Below are 19,762 nucleotides of genomic sequence, written 5' to 3' on the forward strand. Positions count from 1 at the left end.
CTCTCACTATGCCCATGGCCCAGCCTCGGTCTACAGAACAGAGAGAGCTTGGTGCTGGAACTGGGTGTGCAAGGGTGCCCCAAATCAGGACACAACCACCTCATTCGTCCAGCCCAGAAATAGGGACATTTCTTCATCTCCTCTCCCACTCCTACCTAATCTAATCTGTCTCCCAGTCCTGCCTATTTCACCATCTCAGCTCTTCACTCATCTCTCTGGCAGGCAGGCACTGTCACATCTCCCCTGTCTCTTGGGGGCGAGCCCCTCCCTGATTGCTCTCCTCCACCTTGTTGCTCTCTGGCACATCCACACATATCTCCATGTGGCTCCCCCATGCATGCCACTTTCCATGACTTCCCAGTGCCTTTAGGTCCAGAGCCTTTTGTGGCTTTGTCCTCTCATCTGGCTGGTGCCATCTCTTGCGACTCTAAGCTCCCCAAAACATTCTGGTTTAGTTCTGGGCCTTTAGTTCAATTTATGATTATAATGCCCATCCCACCAGTACCTTCTATATGTGCTTAATCCTCACGGAAACCCCATGTGGAAGAGGAATAGAAAGGTTAAGTGACTTGTCTATGGTCACACAGCTGGTAAGGGCGGAGCAGGATTCGCATACAGGTGACTTATTCCCATAGCCCAGCTTCTTTATTTTTAGAGACAGGGTCTTGCTCTGTCACCCAGCCCAGAGTATAGGGACATGATCATAGCTCACTGGAACATTGAACTCGTGTAGTCCAGCTTCTTAACACTAGATTATAGTCTCTTCAGAAATGTCTATGGACACCAGTGGCCTCCTAGCCCTCCACATTCCCCTCCAACCCACGTTCACTATCAAGTCCCAACTGCATTTAAGGTTTCTGCTTAACTGACACCCCTCCACGAAGCTTTCTCTGGTGCCCCACTGTCCAGGTTTGGGTTAGGGCAGCGGTTCCCCTACTTTGATGCACACTGGAATTACCTGGGAATCTTTGTAAAAATCCTGCTGCCTGACTCCCACTCCTAGACATTGCGATTAAATCAGTACAGGGCGCACTCTAGACAAAAGCTCCATAGATGACTGTAACTTGCAACGAATCTGGTAACGATGGGCAGTGCAGTCATTCTGAAATTGGAGCAGGCATCAGAATCACCAGAAAGGCTGATGAAAAGAGATTGCTGGGCACGGCCCCAGACTTTGATTCTATATATCTCGGTTAAGGTCCAAAAATATGCATTTCTAGCAAGTTCCCAGGTGAGACTGCTACTGCTGTGGGTCCAGAGACCACATTGGGGGAGCCGCTGAGCTAAGGAGTCCTCCAGGTGCTCAAATGTTCCCAGAGCACCCGGTGGTCATCGCCACCTAAGCCCTTATCACATCTATTCTAATTGTCGTGTGCTCCTCCACTACCCCGGCCAGGCGACAGCTTTCTCTGTTATCTTCGGTAACTAGTGTCAACAGAGGTTGGGTGAATGAATCCACGAGACACCCAGGCAGGCTGCGCACTCCACAGCAATCCTTGTTTCTAACTGGAAAAAGTTAGAAACTGAGCGCTGGGGGCAAGCACTGTCCTAAGCGCCTCACACCGACGGCCCCTTAATCCTCACAAGCACTCTACAAGTAGGTGCTACTACCATTCCATTTCAGAGACCCTCGAGGAAACCTGAACACAGAGGGGTGGAGTAACCATTGTGCTGGGAGGCCCTTTATCAGGTGACCCCAAAGCTCTCCCCCACCACCGGACCCACACGCCCAGTCTAGACTCCCAGTGGGTTTCCGAGTACAAGTCTCCACCTATTGGTGGGTTGTGAGATCAGCCAGTGGGTGTAAGCAGCATCTTTTAAATGACCCAATCTGGCAGACCTGAACAGAAATAGACAAGAATACACTCAGGTAGTGACAGTAAGTATTGTTCAGCAAAACATCCATGTGCATAAGCGTATACTGGCTCGTGATATAAAATCTATGTCTGACTGTGAATCATAGTCAACAAAGTTTTCAAAACATTAGCTTAGAGAAACAGCCTCCAAATCTCCAAGCAAGTCCTCCGTTCTCCTGCCAGAGCCGGAGCTAGGGAAGAGCTAGGTCGGCCTCTGCTGGGCGCTGCCGGGACTGCATCATGAGCCTGGTAAAGTGCCCCTGGGCAGGAGGGCTCTGCTCTGCGTGGCTGTGGAGAGGAAGTTCCAATTTCAAAATACAAAATAATAATAATAATAATAATAATCAGATAAATAAAATAAAATGTTAATTCATTTTTATTTCCAAAACAAATTCTTCCCTGGCCATCAGTCCCACACTGTCTCCGCTGTGGTAGATGGCTTTGTCTGTAATCATTTCATCTTCTCAGGTAGAGCAGAGGCTCCTGAGGGTCCCCAGGGATTTGTGTCTCCACCCAGACCACTGTGGCTGGCTGACTGGCCAGCATGGAAGAAGGAAGCTGTCGAATCATTTAGCTCATCATGTAGAACCATTTAGCTTATGATACTGAACATCCAAGCAAGAAATAGTAAGGCCTGGGCCTTTCTCTTGTTGCAAAATCAAAGAGGGGATATAGCGTGTAAAATATATTAAGTAGCTGACCAGGCACAGTGGCTCACACCTGTACTCCCAGCACTTTGGGAGGCCAAAGCAGGAGGATCACTTGTGGCCAGGAGTTTGAGACCAGCCTGTGCAATATAGTGGGATCTCATCTCCTACCAAAAAATTGTTTTAAATAGCCAAGTGTGGTAGTTTGCACCTGTAGTCCCAGCTATTCAGGAGGTTGAGGTGGTGGGGACCGCTTGAGCCCAGGAGACAGAGGTTGCAATGAGCCATGATGGCACCATTGCACTCCAGCCTGGGTGGCGACAACGAGACCCTATCTCAAAAAAATAAAATAAAACATATCAAGTAGCTACTGAGGCAGGTAAGCATATATCCTATATCACCAAATCTTTGTTCCCACCTTACTATGCTCACTTTACAGATGAGAATACCAAGGCCTAAGATTATAGGCTGATGAGTAGAGTAGCAAGTTCCAGAAGCCAGGCCTCTGGACCTCTAGGCCAGTCCTCTGGAGACAAGCAGAGGGGACAGAGTTGGCCAGGACCCTCTTCCCACCTGGGCCGTTCATTTGCCTCTACCTTTGCTGTGCCTTTCAACTCCCTACAGTGTCCCTGGCAAAGCTAATTCCTTACAGATGAGACTATGGTCTTTGAAGAGTGGGGCCTTCCCAGTTTAGACCTCTTTGAGGTTCCCAAACCCTAACTACTGAATTTGTGGCCTTTCAGACAGAAAGTACATTTTCACTGTTTTTCACGATAACCGCCTTCTATTGGAGCATAAATTCGACTAAGAGGAGGCTTTCTTGTCTACTGTGCACCATGATAGTTTGAGCTAAGCCTGTTTTGGGGTGGGGAGCTCAGGACAGCTGAGTAAATAGTCGAAGAGGGATTTGGAGATGGGGGAACTTGCAGGGAAACAGATGAGGAGCAGTGAATAAACGAGGATCGCAAGGTGTTCACAAAATGGTACGAGGGTACTACAAGATCTAGAGTAGACCCAGCCCACACCCAAATGCTTGGGCCCTGGCAGTTCTGTGGAGTAAGAGAAGGGTTTCATGTCCAAGTTTTAAGTCCATGGCAGAATAGAGGGAGCACATGCAGACACAGGAACCAAGAGGCAGAGGTAACCCCAAGAACCTACACCCAAAGTCCACAAACATCTTGGAGTGAACTTGGAGTTTCCACAGGGCATTCCACAGAGAAGACGGGAGTCTCAGCTGGCATCTCAAGAGAAACCTGAGTTTCTGGCATAGCCCTGTGTTTACCTCTGAAACACACCAGGAAAGAAGGACAAACTTCCCAAGAAGACCCTCAGGAAAGCAGAGCAATGCAAACTGCAGTAAACCACCGTATGTAATCAATCAACAAGTAGGTATTAATACCAGGCCTCCTACCTTATCACTTCTGCACTTATAGCCTGCAAAACAAGCAAAGAACAAAAAAGGCTCACAGGTTGACTATCTTGACAGTCTACCCTTCCTCCCTGACAACTGTAGGTATAACTATGCCCACCCTTGCCTCCTTCCAGCTTCCAGGAAAGTTTTCCTTACCTGATCCAAGTTAGTTTATCTGGCTTTGAGTATCACATTATGTCCCTGGGCTCTCTCTCTTTCTCTTCCATCAATCATCCCTTTCTGGTGTCCCAACTGGTGCTTTGTCATCAGCATATACAGGATGTTTATCATTCCAGTATCTTTTAAAACTCTTCCTTGGCCGGGCGCGGTGGCTCATGCCTGTAATCCCAGCACTTTGGGAGGCCGAGGCGGGTGGATCACAAGGTCAGGAGATGGAGACCACGGTGAAACCCCGTCTCTACTAAGAATACAAAAAATTAGCCGGGCGCGGTGGCAGGCACCTGTAGTCCCAGCTACTCCGGAGGCTGAGGCAGGAGAATGGTGTGAACCCGGGAGGTGGAGCTTGTGGTGAGCCAAGATCGCACCACTGCACTCCAGCCTGGGCAACAGAAAAAAAAAAAAAAAAAAAACTTCTTGACTCTACACTCCTCTGGCTAACCCAAAACTTGCTTTTCTCTCAAACTCCGGAAAATCTGTGGCACTGGCTTCTACCCATGGTGCTGATAAATTTGTTTTGGCAGTTGCTGAGTTCAATGGGCAATAATTGGTTCTTACTTCCCATGGCCCCTGCAGCACTGCCTGCTGGCCCCTCTGGCTACGTGAAACCAGCTTTCACAGCATCACTCTCGTGGTCCTTTGCAATGCCCTTAGAACAGGTTTCTCAGCCTCAGCACTAGTGACATTTTGGGCTGGATCATTCTTTGTTATGGGGTTCTGACCTGTGCACTGTAGGATGTTCAGCAGTATCCCTCATCTCTGTTCATTAGATGCCAGTAGCAGGTTCCTGTTCCTGTTGTGACAACCAAAAATGTCCTCAGGCATTGCCAAATATTTACTGGGGGGTAAAATGGCTCCTGGTTGAGAACCCCTGCCTTGGAAGGATGCCTCCGCACTGGCCTCTTAGGAATGCATTTTCTCTAGCCTGTGGTTTTATCTGTCACCACATGCTGACACATAAATCAGCATCTCCAAAAGTCACGTGGCCACTGCCTGCTGCACATTTCCACTGGATGTCTCTTCAGCATGTCAAGCTCAGAGTGAACTTGACCTTTTCCTTCCTGTCTTCGTTTGAATTCTCCTAGGAGCAGAGATTGAGACAAGGACTTAGATGCAGGTGGTTTAACTGGGAGTTGATCTCGGGACACAGAAGTGAAGAATTGAGGAGAGTGAAAAAGGGAGAGTGAGGAGGAAAAGCCAATATAAGGTGCATCATCAAAGTCACTGGCATGAGCAACGGGGGCTGAATTCCGCTGGGATCTCCTGAAAAGCATACAGAATGTTTCCCAGAACTGTCCAACTCAAAGAGGCTGGGGCATTTGTCTACCGGCTCCCATCCTCCATTGTTGAGTGTTGTCCCAGGGCCATTAACTCCCCTAATTTCTGGGCTCTGCTTGATTCACACAAGCCAAACAGACTCCTGGGACTTCGAAGGAGGAGCTGAAATAGAAATCTGAATGATGCACTCCGTGTGATGGAAGTTGGGGTGCTGTCAGCATGAGTCCAAGCTCACACAGAACTGCCTACCACAGCTGCAGCTGGTCAGAGGCCGAGGAAGGGGATGTGACGCAGGACACGGAAAGTGGTCTACTCCCTGCTTGCACCACTCTGATCCACTCATGCCCCACATTCATTAAGTCCATTCTGTTACTGGGTCTTCAAGGTGGTAGCCAGGCATCTAGCAAAAAGATTTCATACAAGAAAGTTAACAGGAGGAGCTACAACCCTGCTCCCTGCTGCTGTAAATCCAGGGGCTGACTTTGCTGTTTATTGTCTTCCTTCTCTAGCCTCTATTCAGGATTTTCCTCATTGTCAGCATTTGAGCTGTTCCAGGTTGCTTGCCTGATGGGTTGACACTTATTGACATCCCTGGGGGTTTGAGCCCTCAGGTGACTTGGCTTTTTCAGGCCATACTTGCTACAAGGGCCCATGGCACCAAGAGACATTCTGGATTTCAGACCTATTCTTGAGTGTATTTTCTGAATGCTAGACATTCTTTCACCTTGGTGCTAGTGAATCACTGAGAGTGATGGTGAGAGGGACCAATCCTGTATCTACCCTTGATTCCTGAATCTGTGTGTTCTAGCAACTGGTACCACGTTATCAGCTATATCCTGAATGACAATAGCCAACCTCAGTGTATCATCCTTGAGTTGGGAACCTTAACTGAGTTTTTAAATATATATATATATATATTTTTTTTTTTTACCTTTATGGTTTGACTCTGGGAAACTGAGTTTTTAACGAGCCGTCCCATCATTCTATTAGGTCCACGGCTTCCCCTAGTTGCGGTATATACCACATCAGTGAACTCCCTGGTCATGCAACCCTTATTGCACCTAATTTGCCATAACATGGGCCTCTTAATCTACAGTGATGTGATGAGGCATCATATGTAGATAAATCAGGCACTCCAGAAACCCTCAGCTTAACACCAGAGGTAGCAACCCCAGGAAAAAGGATTTGCTGCCCTTTCCAAGGTGGAAGGGCCCTGATGTAGTCAAGATGCCTCAAGTGGCTGGCTGATCAAAGGCACAGGGCCTGTCTCTGCACTGACAGATCACCAGTCAGCAGTGGCAGTAGCTGTCTCCGTGGGCCCACGCCTCACCTCCGTCCTGGTCACCATGGCTACTCCATTCATAGGCTTACTGTGCAAGCCCTGGGGACAAAGCTGGCCTCCACAGGGTGAGTCACATCGTCCACCTTGCTATTCGGTACCCTTCCCATGGTGGATGCTCTCTGGGAAACATTTGTGCCCACTCCCATGGGATCATCCACACGCGTCTTCCCCAGACCTCCTTGTCTCCCTACTCATCTTTTCCCTTTCAGACCCCTTACTGACCAACGAAGCCATTTGCTGCCCAAGATTCCATATGTATTCTTATGGAATCCTAAGTCATACGGTCCAAGCAACAGAAGTACATACACTCCTATGTATTGCAATAAGGACAATCTAGAATAGACAGAAGGAAGATAATGAACAGCAATTTCAGCCTCTAGATCTGCTGCAGCAGTGAGCAAGGTTGTAGCCTGTTCTACTTTCCTGTACAAAGTATTTTTACTAGATGACTGGCTGCCACCTTGAAGACTCAGTGGCAAGACAGTCTTAATGTGGGGCATAAGTGGCTTGGAGTGGTAGATTTATCCCATGCCAGGGAGGCTCAGAGAGTGTGCAGTGGGGAAGGTGGCAGTTCCAATCCACCCTATTTTTATTTCTTCCTGCACTAATAGGTCTTTTCAAGCTGTATATTCAGCAGGCCTGACCATGGCCACACACGAACATTTACAAATCAGAAATTTCATCACATCCCCTTCTTCAACCTCTGATTTCAGCTGCAACTGTGATAGACAGTTCTGTGTGGCCTGGATACCACTTTTCCCTCTTTTCTAAGTTGGTGAGCAGGCGTACATGAACAGGCTTGAAGCTCTGCCCACTGCAAGAATTTCCCCTACCCAGTGTCTTTCAGGCCTACCTTAACTGGGGCTTTAAGTAGAAACAGCAGTCCATTTTGGCTAACACCAACACAATGAACTAGGCCTAAGATTATTCTAGAGTAGTCACAAGAAAATCTTTGGTGTGAAGTGGAGTCATTAATGCCACAGGCGCCAGCCTTGGGGGCCTGAGGAAGAGGCATGTGCAGCTTACTTTTACCCTCCGGCCCTCCTCATGCCTGATCCCTGAGCCGTACACCTTCCATCTTAGAATGAATTGCTGTTGGCCTGCTTGAATTTATGACCTGAGTGGCACAAAACCCAGCTCATGATAAACATCTCTGATGTCTTGATTAATGATGTCCAGTAGTCAGATGCTCTGTCTCTACCAGGACCCAAAACACATTGGGATCTGCTTTTCAAAATGTTTATAGCTCTCTGCTGCAGAAGGCATAGCCTTGCTCCAAAATCCTTAGGAAATCTATAACACACCTCCCTTATTGCAGCTTGCCAGAGACTCCACACTTCGTCTCTCCACTGGGAATACTTCCGGCATTGTGGATTTGCTGGGTCATATGGTCCAAGTGACAGGGCAGCTAGCATTGTAGCCTGGCTTGTGCTGCAGAGCCTTTCCTTGCTCCAAGTCATGCAATGAATGGGTTGAAGCAGTATTTCTAAATATGTTACGTGTTGTGTTCCAAAGCCAAAGAGCACCATGTGTTCTTCTTCTTAATGGCAGAGCAAGGGTCCCCAACCCCCTGGTCGCAGACCAGTACCCGTCTGTGGCCTGTTAGTAACTGGGCTGCACAGCAGGAGGTGAGCAGCAGGTGAGCAAGCATTACCACCTGAGCTCCGCCGCCTGTCAAATCAGCTGTGGCATTAGATTCTCATAGGGGCACAAATGCTATTGTAAACTGCAAATGCGAGAGATCTAGGTTGCGTGCTCCTTATGAGAATCTAACTAATGCCTGATGATCTGAGGTGGAGCAGTTCCATCCTGAAACCATTCCCCCCATCAGCCCCCAGGAAAACTTTCTTCCACAAAATGGGTCCCTGGTGCCAAAACGGTTGGGGACCACTGTGGTGGAGGATACAAAAGGCAATTAATTTATCCTCACCTCAGAGGGCACATGTGACCCAAAAGCATCTGCTACAAACCTGATGCCTTTTCTGTATTTCCTACTTAGCGAATGCAACATCTGGCAGCCTTTCTTCCTTTCTTCCTCACCCATGGGCTCTGCACCTCATCCCTCACCCCCGCCAACACTGCATGAACAAGTCCCACAGATTCAAACTTTATTCATTCTGACCTCTCCTTTCCATTTCCCCTCCCACTGCCTTGATTCAGCCTTCATCGTTTATCTGTTTCGATTCCTGCAAAAGCTTCCTGATAAAATTCCCTACTTCCAATATCAATTCTCCTCTAATTCACTCCACTGCCAGGGAGAGTGGCTTATTCCTCTCTTCTATACAATACTTACATTGTTCCCCATCATTTCAGAGGTACATCTTTGTTGCATTTATGTATCTAGATGCCCATTTTCTACCTCTAACAATAGGTTTTTTGCAGGTAATAAACATGTTCTATTGGTTTCCAGAGGTGGTATGTCTGTGGAATGTTAGTGAGGCATTCAAGGTCCTTTGCCACATAGCTCTTACGTCTCCAGCTTGCTCCCTATCACTTCTGCTTTCTCCCAACTACCAGTCCCTCTACTGAGCCATGCTCTCTCTCACCTTCATGCCATGCCTGAACTTTGTATCTGAATGACTCCTACCCACACCCTCCACTCTTTACGTCCCTGGATTCCATTAATTTCTACTCATCCTTCAAACTCAGCTGAACTATTGCCTTCTCCAAGAGCTCCTTCATCATTCATTCATTCATTCCATCCCACCAGCTAGTTTAGGGAGCCTTTTTGTTCCCAAAGCACCCTGCATTGACTGCTAATCTTAGCAGCATTTGTCAGGTTTTGTGACAATAGTTTGTTATACCAGACAGAGGTAGCTACCTGAGGGTGAGGATTGCCCCAGGGTCTGGCCGAGTGCCTAGCACATAGCAAATACTAAGCTGGCTCAACCAGTGAAATGTGCATAGTCCAGAGGTAGTAAACCCCCAGCCCTCAAGCTAAACCAGTCCTGCAGACAAGTGTTGTTTGGCCCACACAGTTCCTGGCTGAGAGGACAAACAGGATTGATCCAGGTTATAAGACTTTCAAGACTGATGGACCAGAGCTGGCCTCCATTCTCTTTGGTTACCTGTCTAGCCAGCCAGAGATGTACACAGGAAACATCAGATCAAGGATGCAAGTGACCACAGCTCCCTGGGTGCACTCAGTCCCTTACAGCAGTACCTCAATTATAACTCCAGGTCTCAGTAGTCTGCACAAAAATGGGGGTCACAACACCAGAACCACCCTAGGCTCACTGTTTTTTATCCCGTGCCAGGAAGGCTCACAGTGTGGAGTGGGGAAGGTGGCACATCGGTGACAGTCCACCCAATTTTTCTTTCTTCTTGCACCAACAGGTCTTTTCAAGCTTTATATTCAGTAGACCTGACCATGGCCACACACGAACATTTACAAATCAGAAATTCCACATCTACATTTTTAAAATCCAGATTTCCATTTTCTCTTGAAAAATCCATAGATATGGCAATATTGAACATTTACTCTCATAACAGTTGCAGCTTCCTCCTTTAGATTGCCATAAACTCTATCCAGTTTGCCATACTCCCCATTTGTCTTTTATCTGGACCAACGAATTATTTCCATTAACAGCCTTGCTTCTATAGTCATCTGAGTCTGCAAATTTCAAACTGCTGTCCTGTTATCTTATTTGATCCCTCCCCCCAAATCTAGGGATGGTGGTAGGCATACAACTATCCTCCCTTTTAGAGATGAAGAAGGTAAGAACCAGAGAGGTGGCTGGCCTCGTAGGTCACACAGCTTGTTAGCAATGAAGACATGACCCAAAACTAGATCTTGGGACTAGTGATTTTTCACCACCCCAGGCCAGTTATCACATACCCAACTGTTGCTTGCTCCTTTCTCTAAAGCACTTATGTCTCAAGGATGCATGTAATGCTTTAACTGTGTTGCTGTGAAATAGTCGGCAGGCCTACAGACAGATTTTGTTATACACACTTCTCAGCTGAGCTAGCCAAACAAGGACCAATGTAGGGCTGACAAGATGGATGGAGCGAACTAGGCCTCCACTCATAAACTCTTTATGACAATCCTGTAAGGTAGGAACTATTATCCCCATTTTATGAGTGAAGAAGTTGAGGTCCGGAGAGGTTAAGCGCATGTATTCTTTGGTTCTATTGGCTGTTAAAACAATGACATACTTCAGTTCCAGCTGGTAAAGGGCCCCTGCCCTGAGCTGCTCGAGTGCCTTCCTCACCACCCTGGCAGCCCCGCCAGAATTCACACAGTCTAGCAGTGTTAGGGTTAATTCCCTATCTGCCACAGACTGCGGTTTCCAGGAATTTGTGACAGTCACACCTCCAGTGTTAATTCTAACTGGTTGGTGCCTGAAAGGATGCTGAAAATTTTTTGAATATTTCACCGGAATAAAAGGTTTGCATTCTTAAGATATCCACTTTTAACATTATGGCAAATGAATCCACTCTACCAAGAGCTCAAAGAGCTAATCAGCAAGAATTTAGCCAAGACTTGAGGAGATGCAGAAGACTATTAAATAGACCAAAGAGAAGTGCCCAGCACTGACTAAAGCCAAGGTCCCAACATGTTTTCTGCCTTCACAGACCTACGGAATGCCATGAAATTTCAGCAGTTATGACAGTGACTCTCAGGGCTTGCAACCAAGAGAGGGAGCGGGAATCATGGAAGCAGCATCTCAGAGGAAAGGGCATGTATAATGAGAAGGCATCCCCATCCCCACCTCAGTGCCCAAAGGATAGAGTTATGGGCTCTCTGACATCTGGCAGGATGTCAGAGTGACTGCAAAACTTTCTGGGCAAAAGCCAGGCGAAGGCCCAGGAGCTCACAAGCTATGGTGATGTTCTTGCTCAGAGGGGAAAAACGCCTGCATCCTTCACCCCACCTCCCAAAAGCCTGTCTGTGGAACACTCCCTGGAAGTTGATAAGCACTCAAATTTCAGCAGGGAATAAAGGTTAGTTTCTTTCTGAATAATCTTCACCCTTGGGTGGCAGGTTTGGATGGCACAGAAACCTCAGCAAGCCACACTTCTCTTCACAGGGGATAGGTCTCCTACTAAAGGCACATCTCGGGGTCAGGGAAGCCTGCAGCCAGGGAGAAGGTTGGTCATGGTTGCCTTCAGTGACTGCCATCTTGGTCTTTGGGGTCCCCTGTAGCTGAGTTGTACCTTCCTACTATCCTTTCTACCTCCACTAACTCATTTTCTGAAGTGTGGTACCTATTCACAACATGCTATTAACAGCTTAAGGCACTATACCCTCAATTCCAAAGGTCATGTGTATTTTCATATAACAGCTTTATTGAGATATAATTCACATACCATAAAATTCACCCGTTTATAGTGTACAATTCAATGCTGGTTAGTACAACAGTCCCCTTATCTGCCGGGGATAGATTCCAAGACCCCTAGCGGATGCCTGAAATCATGAATAGTACTGCATCCTGTATATAGTGTTTTTTCCTATGCATATATACCTAAAGTTTAATTTATAAATGAGGCACAATAAGAGATGAACAAGATAGAATTTTAACAATATACAGTAATAAGTTATATGAATGTTGTCTCTCTCAAATCTTACTATACTATACTCACCCTTCTTGTCATCAATCTTATAAACAAGATGGCTAGTATCTAAATGAGCAGACAGCATATACAATATGGATGCGCTGGACAAACAGATAATTCATGACCCAGGTGAGACAGAGAGGAACGGTGCGAGATTTCATCATGCTACTCAGAGCAGTGTGAAACTTAAAACTTATGAATTATTTCTGATATTTTCCATTTAATATTTTCAGACTGCAATTGACAGGTTACTGAAACCACAGAAAGCAAAACCATGGATAAAGGTGGGCTACTGAATGTTCAGAGGTGCAACCATCACCACTCTAGAGTATTTTCAAGACCCCAAAAAGAATCCCCTTACCTATGAGCAGTCACTCCCTATTTCTACCTCCTTCAGCCTCTGGAAACCACTAATCTACTTTACTTCTATAGACTTATCTATTCTGGATATTTCCTGTAAATGGAATAATATGTGGTCTTTGGTAACTGGTTCCTTTCATTTAACATCGTGATTTCAAGGATTATCAATGTTGTAGGATGTATTGGCATTTCATTCCTACCGAGTAACATTCACTTACATGGCTACACCATATTTTGTTTATCCACTCATTGGCTGATAGACATTTGGGTTCTTTCTCCTTTTGGCGATTATGAATAATGCTGCTATAAACATTCATTGTAACTCTTAGGTTTAACCATTTGAGGGACAGCCAAACTCAAAGTGGCTGACCATTTTATATTCCCACCAGCGATGTACGACGGTTCCGATTTCGGTTCCGATTTCTCCACTTCCTCACCAATACCTATCTTTCTTATTCTAGTTATCCTAGTGGGTATGAAGTCGTATCTCATTGTGGTTTAGACTGGCATCTCTCTGATGGAAATGTTAAGCATATTTTCATGTGCTCATTGACCAACTGTATATTTTCCTTGGAGAAGAGTCTATTGAGATCCTTTGCTGATTTTTTAATTGGATTTTTTTCTTTTTTTTTTTTTTTTTTTTTAGAATTGAGTTGCAAGAGTTTTTTACACACTCCAGATACAAGTCTCTTATCAGATTTAATATTTCCAAATATTTTCTCCCATTCTGTGGGCTGTCTTTTTACTTTCTTGATGGTGTCCTTTGAGGCACAAAAGTTTTTTTTTTTTGATAAAGTCTAATTTATCAATGCTCATGCATTTGGTGAACATAGCTAAGAAGTGTTGAGAGCTTCTAAAGGGAATCAGCTTCAGATCTTACTTGTTTCCACTAACATTGGGAAAGTCACAAAAGAGTTTTCATTCTCAGGAAAAAATCTGATTATGAAATATTTAAAATATACAAAAAGGTACAATGAATAACATACATTTGTGTCCTTGCTACCCAACTTATGAAATTCTACCAATAAAGCTGAAGTCCTCTGTGACCCCTCCATACCTCCCCTTCCAGAGGCAACTATTACCCTGAATTTGGTGTTTATTATTCTCATGCATGTTTATACTTACTACATGTGTATGTATCCTTTATCAGTATGCAGTATATTGTCTTTTAAAATTTCAAACAAATAGCAGCATGTAGTGCATATTCTGCAACTTGCTTTTTCTCTGCCCCAAGTGAAGAGCAGAGAAAATGGGCAGGAAAACCAGAAAATTGAGGTTTTGTTTTTCTGAAGAGTTAAAAGGTTCTAATTTGAATCATTTTTTTAAAACATCTACTCTCACAAAGTCTACCTATGTAAATCCAAATACACAGTTATTCTTCTGTTATCAGTTTTCCCACCTGTAAAATTAGGGTAATAATCTGTACTTCTTACCCCACGTGAAACTTTTGAAATAAACATTCCTTTAAAACTTTGAAAACAGCTTTTAGAAATTCAAGGTTCTGTTGGTGTTAGTCATCCAATGCCTTCCCAAGGCTTAAGTGAGATGATAGAACTACAGTCCTTTGAGCAGTTTTTTGGAGTAAGCAGCTCTCTTGAGTTACTGCTTGAAAAGCCTGATGGCTCTGCAGAACAATGAATCATCCCCTAAAATCACATAGCCTTTTACTTTCAAAAAAGAAACCCGAGACATTCTTCATTTCACAGGTGCAGAAACTAAATCCTTTAGCAGTCACTTGGCCTTTCTGTGATCTCCTGTTCCCTGGGTCAGACCTAAACTCACTCACCTGGCCTCTGGTCTAACCCTCTCATGCTGCAGAATTCAAGATCCATCCTCAAGTCAGATTTGCTTGCTTTAGAATCAGTCACGAAAGTGAGGGCTCAACAGTCCACTACACTTTACCTTTCCACTCTCAGGATGGAGCAATCATGAAAGGGGAACAGATGTGACTCTGGGATATCAATTACCAAAGCACAAAAGAAAAAGCTGGTATCTTCTAAAAACTTCAGCAAGGCCAATGGGGAAAAAAAATCTTTAATAAAAAAGAAAAAGCTGCCACCAAATAGCTTCCTTCACTAAAGAGTAAGAAGCTAGACAGACATAATTTACAACCAAGGTGTGTTCCCAACAGCAGGACAGGGTCTATGAGCAGATTATACCAGTGCTGCTGCCACACTTCCTTTCTGAGGGCTGACTTCGCTGCCAGCACTCACTCCCATCATTCACCCTACCCTACCAAATGGGTCCTCAAGTCCTGGCAGGGAATCCTCATCACACAGAGGGATCCCTGCCTAAAGGCATCTCCACCTAGAAGGCATATCGTGTGTACAATGAATTAAACCAACAGAGAGTATCAGGTGAATGGGTGCTCTTTCCAAATTTCTGACACTCATGATCATTACTTGCATCTTTTTCTGAACTCACTGCTCCTACCACTACTTACTGTTGCTTTCTTCTGCTCCAGGCAGATTCTCCCAACCAAAGTTCCACCGTAGGCCAGAACCTCTCTAATTCTATGAATCAGTGCTTTCAATCATGGAATCATGAAAAAAAAAAAAAAAATCGTGCCTACCAATGACCTAGGAGGATCGCTGTTTCATAGAGCACTTGGTTCCAAGTGTGATTAAAACAAAACCTAGAAAAAATTCACTTTACTTAGGTTGCAAAAATGGAGCTGAAGAGATACATATATATTTGGTAAAGATTCTTTATCTGTAATTTTTCTCATTAGACTATAATTATAAATAGTTGGTATCTACTCTGAAAAACAAAACAATAAGGGAAGGAAAGGCCAAATGCCTGCAAAAGAACAGAAAGAAGCAGCCCAAATGAGATAAAGCACTAGCTACAGGTTATATTACTTACTTGTGCCTAGTTTCTTCTTCAAAAGCAGTATCCAAGGGCAAAAGGGTTCAAACGTAAGATCTTAGGTAAACAGTTTCCTTCTAGAGTCAAAGAAGAGTTTTCCTTTTTTTTTTTTTTTTTTTTTTTGAGACAGAGTCTTGCTCTTGTCGCCCAGGCTAGAGTGCACTGGCGCAATCTTGGCTCACTGCAACCTCTGCCTCCCCGGTTTAAGCGATTCACCTGCTTCAGCCTCCTGAGTAGCTGGGATTACAGGCCCCCACCACCACACCCAGCTAATTTTTGTATTTTTAGTAGAGACAGGGTTTTGCCATGTTGGCCAGGCTGGTGTCGAACTCCTGACCTCGGGTGATCTGCCCACGTTGGCCTCCCAAAGTGCTGGGATTACAGGCATATGAGCCACCGCACCCAGCCAAAGAAGAGTTTCTTACAGGTACTAATATGTCTATGTCTCAGATACGGGGTGGTATAAAAGAACCATTTCAAAAATCTGAAGATATCTCCTACTTGTTAATATTGTGTTTCCTAATTGTTAATAGATCATTTTCCAGTACAAGCAGAACTAAAAATTCTTGAGGAAAACTAAGAGATTCAGGAGTTGAATGTTTTAATAAAGAGGTTTCACTCTCCCTGGTTTCTCATTCCCCTTTATGTGAAGATAAGTTACAAACATCATGAGGTGTTAATATGGTAGTTCCTATCATTTTAATAACCAAATTAAAAATCTGAAAATAGAACCAAACTATGGAAAAACTTATTTAGGCTATTTTTCAAACACCCTATACCTGCTTCAATGTTTAACCACATGCAAAGTGCATGCTGGTGCAGCATCTTACCTTGACTCTCTGGTCTCTGCAAAGTAATAACCAGCAGTGAAGTTTTGTTGCTAGGAGTAAAGGTACCCAGAACAATAAGTCTTTGGCCCTCTTTGAAATCTCAGGTAGGGGTTACAGGAAAGCTAATGCAAAGCTATTTTTATCAAGATCCAACAATTATCCAAGGTTACTTGCAAAACTTCTTGGGAGTAGTTTTGCAAGTAACCTTGCAAGGATACAGCTCTTGCTTTGAAAACTCAGACATCTTATAAAGATAAGACTTGTTAACAAAATAGAATCCACTTTCATATTTAAAAGGTAGCTTGGAAACTGCTCCAGGTACCACCTAATTAACTGAAGCAGATAGGGAAAAAAACAAAAAACAAAAAGCAAAAAAAAACCTCAGAAGATATCATTGTTTAAATACACTCTATTTTATTGTCTTAAAATAGTTTAACCTTTATGCTACAGACTTATTTCAAAAAACAGAAAATCTTATCTTGCACCAAAAAATATATATATAACACTCTGTTTTATTATTTTTTCTCCAAAGACCATTAAATACTAAAGGGAAACAAAAACGAAATAATGAATGTAAAGAACCAAATTTTGTTTTAAAAACTAGAGTTGCACATTTGAAAACATTAATTCTAAGCAATGATTTGTCGTCACTGCATCAAGTCCACGCTCACACTCCAGCAACAGCAGATCCATTAACTGCCAAGTGCATTGGTTCCTAGCCATACAATGGCTAACATTTCATTTTCACGGTAAGAGGAGCAAAAGGCTTCAATGGCCTCTGTACTCTTTAAAAAACAAAACAACAACAAAAATATTTCCTAGTTATCCAGTGATTTTTTTTTTTTTAAGATCACTACCTTTTAAAATTTGTTAAGAGAATAAGAAGTAAGTAGTGTTTTAAATAAAATGAAAAAATACAACAGCATCAGACTAAAATACGTGATTATTTTAAACAAACAGTGCACAATCTGAGGAAGTTTGGTTAGGGCACAATCATTTTTATATCTACATGGAAGTCACATCATACACATATTGGAGAACAGGGATTGGGGAGCTTGCTTTGCCTTAAAAAAAGTTTAAAACTAAAAGACAAAATAGTGTCCCCAGCTTTTTCAAAAACCTTTGTGACAGTATAAAAAGCAGGTAACAAACTTATTTTTAAGTTAGTTATGGTGCTAATCTGCTAAAAGTAAAGATGAACAAATGACTAAATTAGTAAACCAGACTATTCATATTCATAATTGATAATAAAAGCAAAGTTTATGGGATGTTTGATTGCCAAGAATAAACTGAATGAAATAAATTGAATAAAAAAGAATGCATTATTCATTCAGTCTGGCCCCTACCATCAAAATGAAAAGACAATTACTGGAGAGCAGCAATTACGGGTTATCCGGCAGTCATGATGATGCAACAGCTAGGTCACTGCTCTGTTTTTCACAAATTGGAGGGGATGGAAACTTAACCAAGTCAGTGGCATAAACCAATTTGTGACCCACGTGTACCATTTTAGCAGAGAGATTAATCTGAAGACAATGTCCTGTGAAGCATAAAGAACTACTTATGCTACCAAATGTAAAACTTTGATTAAGAAAAATCCCTTTAAAAGAAACTTCAAATGTCACAGGAGTTGTATACCACGGAATTGTATCATTAATACCTTGCCTGAAACCACACTCTCCACTCTTCTGGAAATAGCAATGAAAAGAGTTGAAACACAGTCTCTCTATAGTTATTAGGGGAAGTGTCCCAACCTAGTAGGGGAGAGCTGTCTATCTCTACCATCCCTTCCCCTCTCCCTCTGCATCTTAATATCCAAATCTCTGTTCTGGTCCATTAAGTCAGGCAGTTGGGAGCTGGACTAGGAATAAGTGAGGGAAAAGTGCACGCTGAGATAAACGCAAATGGCCAGAGAAGAGACTGGTTACAGCTCCACTCTGTTCCTAATCCACAGTGCACACAGCACGCCAACTCTGTAGAGGATGACTATATTAGGGACTATGAAGAAAATACGTCACGGGAAATCACCTGCTGCGTGGAATTGGGAAAAAAAAAAAAATACATGGTTAACGTAAGAACAGGTCATGCAAAAACATTCATTAAAATGGGCCTCTGCCCTGATAGTGGGGGAAAAAAATAAGCTGCAAAAACTTCAAGTCACATAATCCACTCTATTCTCTATGATTTTCCTGGAAAACACAGACCAGAAATTGTACATTTCTGCTTTGTCTAGTATTTTAATTCAAGTCAAAAACTATGTGTAACAGTAAAATTCAATAAATTAATCCTAAAGTAAAACGTGAAGGTCCAAGGATACACCAGTAGTGAGTCTTCAGAAGGTCCTACTTTGCTCTGGCCTCTGGGTCTTTGGTTTTTGTCTAGAATTGTGGCCACGTGAGAGACTGATATATGAGTTGCTAAAACTGGAAGTTCATGATCTTAAAAGCTTGATCTAATAAAAGCAGAAAATAAAAATAAAAAAATAAAAGCTGATGAAGGGCAGAGGCCAGATCAAATGAGATGCTATCAGAGAAGATCAAAGAACATATGCACAAATACATTCCTGTGGAAGAAGAAATATACAGGAGAACTAATGCAACAAGAAGGGTAAAGGAATAAACTTGTCTTTACAAAAAAAAAAGAAGATGAAGAAGAAGAAGAAGAACAGGCTGGGCAGGTGGAGGCAGGCAGACGCTGATGCATGTGTATGTGGGGTGTGTGTCATTCATCTCAGCAGCCCCCAGAGCACTCAACCCTCACAGTGCCTTATGCAGAGCAGGCACTTGGTAAATTTGTTTGCTGAATGAAAACTGAAAATGGTAGTTCTCATACTCTTATGATAAGAAGAGCCACCAGGGGATTTGGAGAGAGAGGCAAAGGGCCATAGCAACAGTAACAATGGAAACAAAAACAAAAACAAACAAAGAAAAAACAAAAACCATGAAAAACAAAAGGTGAAGTCTTCTAAGCCAATATTACTTCACTCCCCCTGTGCAGAATACATAGTGTTCTAACTCTAGGTATTGCTTTTAAAAGAATTCACTAGTAACTACAACATAATATAAGAAAGAAGGTAGTAACTAATGCCACAAAATTCCAATGCTGGCATTTCCTGAATTCCCTGAAGCTCCTACTAACCTTTGTTAATCCTTTTAGATTCTGTAAAACTTACCAATGACATTAACGTGCTTTGCATCTGATCTCTTATGGTACATTCTGATTCTTCTTATGGTATTTTTTTTAGAAGGTAGAGGAGAAAAATACCCAAATACAGCATCAGGTCCACTTCATCTCGGATGTTAAACAGTTGTTGCTACATACTCTTTATATAGAGACCGGCTATGAAAGACGGCACTTTCCTCTCAGATTTGCAAGTGCCTGTAGCCTCAGAGGCCACATAACTTTTCATATTCTTCCCAACAGGTTTCTATGTT

The 19,762-nt window shown here is 43.5% G+C and overlaps 1 protein-coding gene across 2 annotated transcripts in view; it reads right to left on the reverse strand.

The window, feature by feature from the left end:
- Window positions 1-16,730: 16,730 nt before the first annotated feature.
- Window positions 16,731-19,762, reverse strand: part of ARK2N (arkadia (RNF111) N-terminal like PKA signaling regulator 2N) — a 93,843-nt gene continuing 90,811 nt past the window's right edge. For both annotated transcript variants that reach the window (XM_058438401.1, XM_058438400.1), the window contains one exon: window positions 16,731-18,780. In XM_058438401.1, coding sequence (XP_058294384.1) covers window positions 18,746-18,780 — 35 coding nt within the window. In that variant the 3' untranslated portion in view covers window positions 16,731-18,745. The remainder of the gene's footprint in view (window positions 18,781-19,762) is intronic.

This window comes from Hylobates moloch, unplaced genomic scaffold (genome assembly GCF_009828535.3).
Source record: "Hylobates moloch isolate HMO894 unplaced genomic scaffold, HMol_V3 SCAFFOLD_5, whole genome shotgun sequence".
Lineage (NCBI taxonomy): Eukaryota > Metazoa > Chordata > Mammalia > Primates > Hylobatidae > Hylobates > Hylobates moloch.